General features: G+C 39.5%; 1 protein-coding gene across 2 annotated transcripts; it reads left to right on the forward strand.

Annotated features, from left to right (window-relative positions):
* The first annotated feature begins 674 nt into the window (after positions 1 to 674).
* Positions 675 to 5840, forward strand: rbm14a (RNA binding motif protein 14a). Of its 2 annotated transcripts, none has more exons than XM_066646085.1 (3): positions 675 to 1025; positions 2123 to 2963; positions 3865 to 5840. In XM_066646085.1, the coding sequence occupies exons 2-3, from the start codon at positions 2161 to 2163 to the stop codon at positions 4148 to 4150; spliced, it is 1089 nt and encodes a 362-aa protein (XP_066502182.1). In that variant the 5' UTR covers positions 675 to 1025; positions 2123 to 2160; the 3' UTR covers positions 4151 to 5840. The 2 variants fall into 2 exon arrangements, with proteins under 2 accessions (XP_066502182.1, XP_066502183.1); XM_066646086.1 differs by lacking the exon at positions 675 to 1025 and adding an exon at positions 1493 to 1636.
* Positions 5841 to 9420: the final 3580 nt, after the last annotated feature.

Consider the following 9420-nt stretch of genomic DNA (forward strand, 5'->3'; position numbering starts at 1 on the left):
TAACCCAAAAACATAGCTGAGGCTAAATTAAACCTATTCCATGTAAAGGGGGTTTTATTTAATGTAACATCCTTAGGTTAACAATACAACTGTGACTATTAACAAACCATAGCTAGTGCTAGTAAAATTATATCAATCATTAGCACTTATTTATGTATATATTTATTTATTTATTTGGAGAGGACGTTACATGTTACATGAACAAGCAGAGTATTAAATACAGCAAATGAAAAATAATGAAGCAATTAAAACATGGATAGGTCCATGTTTTTTTAAATTATCAGTTCTGAGAACCAGTTATTCCTAGTGTGACATGGAAGAAAAACTGGGCATACCATATTAATGTAGACCCAGTTTATTCCCTGGGCTTTATGAATATTTATTATAGATTTATTCAAGTATGTATTCAGCAGGTAGTGTCGCACCGCTTCAGGGACCTGGAGGTTGTGGGTTCAAGTTCTGCTCCAGGCGACTGACTTTGAGGAGTATAGTGTGTTCTCCCCGTGTCTGTGTGGGTTTCCTCTGTGTGCTCCGGTTTTCTACCACGGTCCAAAAATGTACGTTGATTGGTGGACTCAAACGTGTCCATGGTTGTGAGTGTATGACATCTTCCGAAGGACGGCCCCCTCAGGGTGTGTCGCGCCCAGTGATTCCGGGTAGGCTCCGGACCCACCCCGACCCAGAACTGGATAAGCAGTGTCAGACAATGAATGAACGTTTCCAGTGGATATTTACACTGAACACTGGACTCAATGTCGGCGCAGTCCTTAATTCACGAAGTTTTGTTTAAATCACGTTAAAGCTCTGATACCACAATTGCCCTTGAGGTCGACTTGCGTACAGATAGCTGAAACATTAGTCTTTATATTTTAGGAGGGCTGTACGGTGTAACAGAGGTGTTATAAAGAGTTTGTTTGTCACTGTAGGTCGGTCATTAGTTTCTCGGCTCGGTACAGCACGGACATGAACGAGAAGTAACATCAGTCCTCCGGAAATCAGCCATGAAGACCCGACTCCTGCGTTAGGTAAGATGGAGGCTGCACAACATGCGTCTTCTTTTCGTTTCTGATTAAAACTGGGGACAGGGGTTATTTTATTGCGGTGTTTTGTTTTCTGAGTATGTCTATAGATTCTGTATATAGAGGGACTAAGTCGAGGGAGCTCTTTATTCTATCTTTTGTTCTTGTTTGAAACGCTGCTCGTTGTTAGCCCTGCGCGCCGTTTCGTAACGTTTCAGTCTTAAACAAATGGTTACGTATTTAACTCTTATTTACGTACTGGCCTCGGTCTTTTGGTTGTATGTAAGCACCGAGATTGTATCATATGATTGGTTTTAAGTCAGATAAATCCAGAGTGTGCGAACATATATGCTATATTTTCACATGCTAACGTTAAGCTAATTAACATGCTAGTCTGCTAACTAGCCGTTTCATGAAGCAACGTATCTCGAAGCTCCCCTAAGGCCCCCTATTTCGAGGCAAAGATTGAGTCTACTTAAGGACTCAAAACATTTTCAGGTCTTCTTTATTGACAGGCACAGACAAATATAACAGTATTTAGGAAGCAAACAAAAGATGAGAACAGAAGAACGCGAAGGTAGAACACGTCGACGTTAACAGTCAACATTTCTTTAAGGGTGAGAACAAACACGTTGATTGAGAACACACATACATTAAGACCGAATATGTCGGCCTTTAGGGATAGCACAAATATAAAATTCTCTTCTCTTTCTTGGTCACATCCTAATAGTTGAGTACTGAGGGAGGCCCCTCAGGTCTTTCAAAATATTTGTTTGAAAACTGTGTGTCAAGTCAGCTGCTGAGGACCTGCATTTTCTGTTCTCTTATTTTGGCCAAGTTTTCGAGTATGGTGTAAAATTCTGAAATAAATATTTGGAGTGTCATTTGAAGTTTGATTTCACTACATTGAATCTGTTTATATGGACCAGTTAACTTTTTTTCAGAACAGAGATTGTTTCACTTTTTTGTCCTGTTTCAGATAAGCAGAATTAAACATTCTCATTCTCAACACTCATTGTGATGTTGCACAAATCATTATAAATTTTATTTAATATATATTTTCTTTCTAATACTTTATATTGTCTGTGTGTTCTCTGTTGCAGCCAAGCTCTCCTCCTTAGTAAGCTACGCTTTTGTACAAATGGAACGCAAAGAAGATACAGAGGCCCTCCATGGGACCTCTTTTAAGGGCCAGCCACTCTCTGGGGAACTTGCAAAGGGTCAACAGGCAATGACTCCGGCCAATGTCAAGGTCCCGTGTGCACGTTGTGGGATGCAGGGCCATTTTGCTGGAGAGTGTCCTTCCAGGCCACCCATGGATCACCATCAGAGTCAGGCAGCAGTATTGGCTGCTGCAGCTGCTGCAGCTGCTGGCCTTCCTATACAAGTTCAACAGAGTGTACATAACTCTTTCTTCTACACCACAAGCTCTGACCCAGTGTATGCAGCCTTAAAGGGGCTGACTGAAGGCAGTGGTTCAGATGGAAAACCAGTTAGTCCTGCAGTATATGGTGCCCTGGCAAGTCAAGTGTATGGATCTGTTGCTGACCAGGTTCTTAGTTCATCAAGTAGCCAGGCTGAAGATCCTGCTGCTGGAGAGACCCCAACAGCCACTGCTGCAGTGAACCCTGCCTATGGTGCGAACTCCTCTCACTATTCCAGCCCAGCCTATGGGACCATGGGAGGAGCAGAGGCTGACCCCCAGGCCATTTTTGAAGCCGCTCGGGCACGCTTCATTGAGCAGGGTCAGCAAGTGCTGGCTGAACAGCAGGCCATAACCAAATCAGATCGGGATCGTAGCCCAGTGAGACGTTCAGCCCCTCTCTTGCCTGACCCAGTTCCTCAGCCCTTCTCCCAGGCAAGACCAAAACGCCGTGCCCTGCTCCCCACACCTCCCGGTGGACCAGAACTGCCTACGGCAAAAGATGGAGACCCAATCTCAAGGTGAAAATGTGTATAACTAAGTTTTTTTTTTCATGTTGTAAAAATAAAAATGGGCTGCACTACAAAACCTCTAAGAACATATTTTGAGATTTCTTTCTCCAAGAATCTCACGTTGCTAACAAACTATTTTTTGTTTTGTACAATACCAGTCAAAAGTTTGGACACATCTCATTAGTCATTGGTGGAATAGGGCTATTTACTATATAGAACTGTGTATCAACCCTACCTCTGCACAACCCAAGTTATAGTCTCAAACACATGAAGGTGAGCAGTTCTACAAATTAACTCTTGACAAGACCACAGCTCTCCACTGAAGACCATTCCAGGTGACGACCTCATGAAGCTGGTTAAGAGAACGCCAAGAGAGTGCAAAGCTGTCATCAAAGCAAAAGGTGGCTACTTAGAAAAATCTATAACACGTTCTGGTTTGCGTAATAATAATAATACGTTTTGTGTTTACTACATAATTCCAAATGTGTTCCTTCATAGTTTTAATGTCTTTCATATTCATTTACAATGTAAAAAATAATTAAAAACAAAGAAAATATATTCAATGAGATGTCAACTTTTCACGGGTACTGTACATTCACAATATATGGAAAATGGCCCAAAACAAAGAAAACCCTCCCGGAGTGGGTGTGTCCAAACATTTCACTGGTACTGTATTTTTTTGTCATACATTTTAATGATGTATATACCATTTAAGATTATGCAAGGTTACACCATCTATTTTGAAGTTCAGTGTTGATTCTTGCTTTCTGAAGTATCACCCATTCTTCCAGTGATTTCTGATGTAGGAATATCCACCTGATATAAAAACCATTGTAGGATGGGGAAAACTGTCTTCAGCTGGCTTATCTAAGAACTGTATGTTTTGTATTTTGCTTTTCCTCCATGCCAGGTGCTATGCCGAGTACTACCAGCAGTACCACCAGTACCACCAGTATCAGCAGTACCAGCATTATCAACATTACAACTACTACTATCCACCACCTCCTCCACCTCCACCACCCCCGATGCCTGTCATGCCCATGCCACCTTCAGGACCGATGGATGGCCATCACTTGGCTGCCCCTGGAACCACCGAACCTCCAAGAGCGTATGAGCCGCCACCAACACACAAGGAGCCCCTCCTTCGCCATCCTGACTACTCCCACCTCCACACGCCAGAGCCCCCGTACCGATAGCCCCCACCACATCACACACACACACACAAGTATGAATGTGTTTGCTGAGTGTGTGGCAAGAAGTGATTATGAATGTGTGTGGCAATGTTGGTCCTGCATGATGAAAATGCTGAGGAATTTGAGGAAAGGGATAAATTAAATATATAAGTCACATTGATGCATCAGAAACTGTCCTTGTTGCAAAGGTTCCATTAGTGTGTAGATATATATATATAGATATATAATTTTTTTTCCAAAATTAGTGTCAGACAACTAATAGGTTTCAAAGGTGTTCAAGGTTCAAGTTTTCTTGATTTAGCTTCTATCACAATTAGCAGGTGGTTCATCAGTTTCGTGTGAGTTTGAATTAATTATCTGACAGATCAAGCATTTTTGTCTGTCTTTCCCAATCTGGCATCATCTCTTGTCAGATGAGTGTGCCTTGTTCAGTTGCTTTTGTAAACGAAATTTCCACAAATTTGTAAAAAAAAAAAAAAAAAACAAATCAAAAAAAACTTTCTTGTTAGATACTTTTTTTATGACTTTGATCTCTAGATTTATTTCTTTGATGCATCTAGGCTTGTGCATGGCATAACAGCGGAAAGTAGTTGACTCGTAGATATAAACGCCATTACTGTAATTGATGTGGGAAATTACACAGTTTTCAAGGATTGTTGCAGGAAGCCACAGTGGAAAATTTTGAAAAAACTGAAAGTTTGAGGACCTGTGTGGATGATGGGTGAATGTGTGTGTGTTTGGGTGTATGCATGTGTGTCTGTCGATATGCAAGAATGTTGATCAAGGACAGTTTGACTTGTAACAGAGCCACACATGCTAACACACATCAGACCTGTTACCTTCAGTTCTAAAAGTGTGGGATTTGGCTTTGGGCAGAGACCTGCTGCCACCAGTGTCAGCAAAATAACACAGTTGTGCTTTAAGGAACTTGGGTTGTTTTCAGCCCTTTAGGCACAGCCTTGCTAGGGCAGATGACTTCTGTTCTACACATGAACCTGGCTTAACATTTTAAAGTCACCAAATGGAGTGAGGCTAGGCCACAAAATGGATGGCTAGTGAATGTTAGTCTATCTTGCATTCATCAGTAAAATCTACAGACTTTTCACTTTTAATAGATAGATATACTCATACTTCATACTCATGTTTCTTTTGTTATTTCCATATCTTTTTTGACTCTGGGTTCGGGATGCTGTTTGTGATGAATTAGCCAAACATTTTTGGTGCCTGCAGAAAGCAGTTATGCATGCTTTGCAGGATTTAAGAGGAATCAATTGTCATTTCCAGATTTACATTCTTCTCTTAGACGGACAAAACCAGTGTACGTAGACAGTGGCAATTAATCTCTTAAATTACCATTTTTTTATTTTCTTCGTCCAATACAGCAAAGTTGTCCCTCCCCAACTTGCGTGCAGACCTATGCCGGCACATCTTGTTTTCCTCTTATGTTTTTTACTTCCCACTTACAAATAATTGCATAAATGTTAGTATACAGAGTGATTTGGCTTTAGATGGTTTGATTCTGGAGTTGCAAGGTCTATTGCATTAGGCCTCCAGGTGATTTGAATTTGAGAATAAAAGACAGTAAAATATAAATATCTGATGTATTTTTGTTTTAAAAAGAAAAGGTATTGATTCTTCATTTAGTAGAGGTTTAATGAAATTTGAATTAAACTTGATTTGATCTAAAATTATACATCCAATGTCTTGTAAATCTGTGCAACCCTCGTTTTAATAAGGTTTGGCTATTTAACCTAAAATATTGTAAGGAGTCTACATACAGGAGTTTTTCCATAACATCTAATATATAGCTACCAACTTTAAATCTCAGAGAAGTGAAGACCTTACAAACAACGGCCAAAATTGTATGGTTTTGGCCACAGCTTTTGTAAAGATTTTGTGGTATTCATTCAGTGTCTGGTTAAAAGCAGTAAATTATTGTTATGAAATCATGGCAGAGAAAACTTTTTTAAAAAAATGTTATGTCCTCTTTCCTTTAGAATTCACCTCAGGCAGTCTTCAGTCTTTCATTCCAACACTGAGAGATGGTGGGGTACATGCACAAACACATACATACATGTGCACACACACAGTACTGGCTCAGTGACCCTTAAAGGCCTGGATACACTTAAGCTACCACTATTGAAGTTATCGGCAAGACTTGCATGGTTTGGATCATGTAGTGTTGCTTGCGTTTTAAAATTGTATTTGCGACATTTCAGAACTGAATTTGAGTGTTCCACGGCAATAAAACATACTCAAAATCTCAGTATTGAATTTAAACTTTTTGGTAGTTTCTCTATGTCAGGCGTGCACAACTCCAGTCCTGGAGGGCCGGTATCATGCAAAGTTAGGTGATTGCTCTGCTCACACACACCTGATTCAACTCATCTGTTAATTTCCAGGTTTAAGGGGTGCTTTTAAGTAGAGCAATCACCAAACTTTACTGGATACTGGCCCTCCAGGACTGGAGTTGTGCACCCCTGCTCTATGTAAACTCACTTGACTTCTTGCCTCTGCTATGAATATTCTGTTCTTATGTCCTATATTTTAATGTTTCATTTAAGAAATTTAATAAATGTGTGTATCCAGGCCTGTAAACATACTAAAAAAGGCAGATTGCTGTTGTGTTGAGATTTCTTTAAGAATGCTTGGTAAAGTGGAGATAGGAGGGTGGTGGGGTTTAGCTCCTTAGAGTGCACCAGGGTTCCACACATGTGACTCTACATATTATCGCAACATGTTTGTGATGTGTTATTACAAATAGTGCATGATTTTGATTACTCTTACTGCTCTTCCAGCCAAATTTTCCCTTTTCGCTAACTACAGCTAAAATGTCTCCCGGGCCTCAAGACGCCAGGTTGCACTTGACGGGGGGAAGAGAATTAGAGTCTCACAGTGGCTTGGACGCACTCCCCATTAAGGTAAAGCCCTCTGCCCCCCCATCACGCCTGCACCTCGACCATACACTTCCCCTCAGTCACCCTACTACAACTGTTGGAGATGCTCAGCTCAGATTTATGTTCTGAGGCTGAAAAACAAAGACAACACAGTTGTAGCTGTAGCAGTTTCACTGCTCAGAGTAACTTGAAGTGATGGCTTGCACAAGCAGAGGAACAAAGTTCTTCAGCTCAGGCACACGCAAATTCCCCACATATCGAAATTTTGTCATTTGCTATTGTAATTTTGTTCTACTTTGCTTTATTAATTAACAGAATGAAGGCCAACTTGGCACACCTTGTAGTTTAAAAATGATTATGATCATATTTTTTCTTTTTTGAGGCCATAAATTGAGACAGTATTGCCTGACAAGCAAAATTTATTTAAACTCAAAATGGTCTTATGAAAGTGGTGGGAACCTTGCCTTGGCTTGTTCTGTGGCATTTGGTTTTTTGAAGCATTTCCAGTAAGACGAGACGAGACGTGCTCTCAAAACTGAGGTGCCCTGGCTGTGCATTTGAACGGTTAAGAAGACAGCACAGCTGTAAAGAGTGGGCAGTGCTATCCGAAAGACAAGAGGTAGGGCTGACGCCTGGTAGGTGAGTAACCCAGTGCACTGCTGTCCCACTCAAACCCACTCCCCCCTTCAGAACCCAACCCAACACAATAACTGCCCCATCATTTTTAGCTTCTGAGATTCTGTGCATTATATGGCAGTTTCTTAAGAGAAAGGTGGTTTCTGAGTTAATTTCAAACTCGAGGCATTCAAAACAAGGATGGGGATTAAGGATTTAAGAAGTTGACGTCTTATGTAAAATCACTTCCGAGGTTTCAGAAGCTGCATTTGAAAATTATGGTTGACCTGCTGCTAGAGTTCTATAACTGGACATGTGCAAATCCCTTTGTTGCTTAAGTGACCATGTACTTGCCTCCCAGTTGACTAAACACACAGACCTTAACAGTCACTTGGCATCAGAGAATCTTTGGTTTAAACTTCCTTTAACCATTTGTGTTTTTTTTTCCTTATTATTAAGCATTTTGGACAAAATGAAAATCTTTCATTTATTGCTGAACATAGAATTAAAGTGCTTCATCTCTGAGTATGTTTTGAACTTTAAATATATGTTGAATGTCACTTATGATTATTTTAGATCAAGAAATAATCATTCAGGGAACTTGTATTGTTGAATTAAACAGTGCTTTCATCAGGCCTAGTTTACTGCTTTTGCTACTGCTAAAAAACAACAAAAAAAGTAACATTCTTGTTTTCCTGCTTTTAGGCCGTTACCTTTGTAGGCCTGATCTTGTAAAAACAAATAAATACTTTCCTGAATTCAACAACAGTGTATTGGTGGTTTTTAGCATTGGGCTAATTTTGTCTTCTGACAGCTTGGGTTTACTCCCCACCCCAAGTAAACAAGTCTATCCTTAACATAGGATTGTGGTTCTTGGTGTCTTTTTGCAAATTAAGTCGAGTAAGAAAATTATATATGTATGTGATTAAACACACAAAAAGCATTATTATAATGTATTAAACAAATATTATAAAATTAGTTAGAAAAAGTAAATCTTAAGAAGCTGAACAATATATGTGTCACTTAGTGATGTTTCTCAGTGAAACTGCAGTCAGCTGCGGGAGTCATTCTGAGATACACGCTGACTTAAAGTAGCTCAATTTCTGTGACAATTAAGAAAACAATTATTTTAAAGTATTTTTTTAATTACAAATGTTATCAAATATGTATATAATTAAGTAATATTCTAAGAGTTTGCTTGTGGTCTTACCTTGTGTACTGAAAAAAAATGGGTTTTATCCATTTTTGTTTAAATATGGAGTTATAATTGTCATTGTCAATTAAAAGGGTGTTTTTTGTTTTTTGCCCAGGCAGGTTGTATTTCATGTAGACCATTTAGTAAACAGTTTATTTAAGGCTTATTCAGTTTATCTGGAATATTCAATATCTGCACTACAAATGTGAGCAGCAGTTTTCTCTGTCCTGTCCTATACATACTACCTTAAACCACTATGAATATGCAAGTCTTTGCATTTGTAAACGGCAGATGTGTCTAATTTGGACATTGTCTAACACTGATATCAACATCTTGTCTATGGAGAGGAATTGGTGCCAAATTAGAAAGCAATCGCTGCAATAGGACAATGTGAAATGCAGTCTACACATGTCATTGCTTTTCCAAACTAACATGAAGAATATGTGGCAAATTTAAAAGCAAAACCGCTATTACATTGTTTTGACACTGCTGGACCTCTTTACTGAAACAGTACACGAGGATTTGCATTTTAAAAATTACATGCAGAATTAGTGTCAGAATTGAAT

This window comes from Hoplias malabaricus, chromosome 15, assembly GCF_029633855.1.
Source record: "Hoplias malabaricus isolate fHopMal1 chromosome 15, fHopMal1.hap1, whole genome shotgun sequence".
Lineage (NCBI taxonomy): Eukaryota > Metazoa > Chordata > Actinopteri > Characiformes > Erythrinidae > Hoplias > Hoplias malabaricus.

Bases quoted from the DNA above. Each gene is read 5' to 3' on its own strand.
- rbm14a (XM_066646085.1), top strand. From the start codon at position 2,161: ATGGAACGCAAAGAAGATACAGAGGCCCTCCATGGGACCTCTTTTAAG. The intron at 2,964-3,864 runs GTGAAAATGTGT...CCTCCATGCCAG, and splicing joins GATGGAGACCCAATCTCAAG to GTGCTATGCCGAGTACTACC.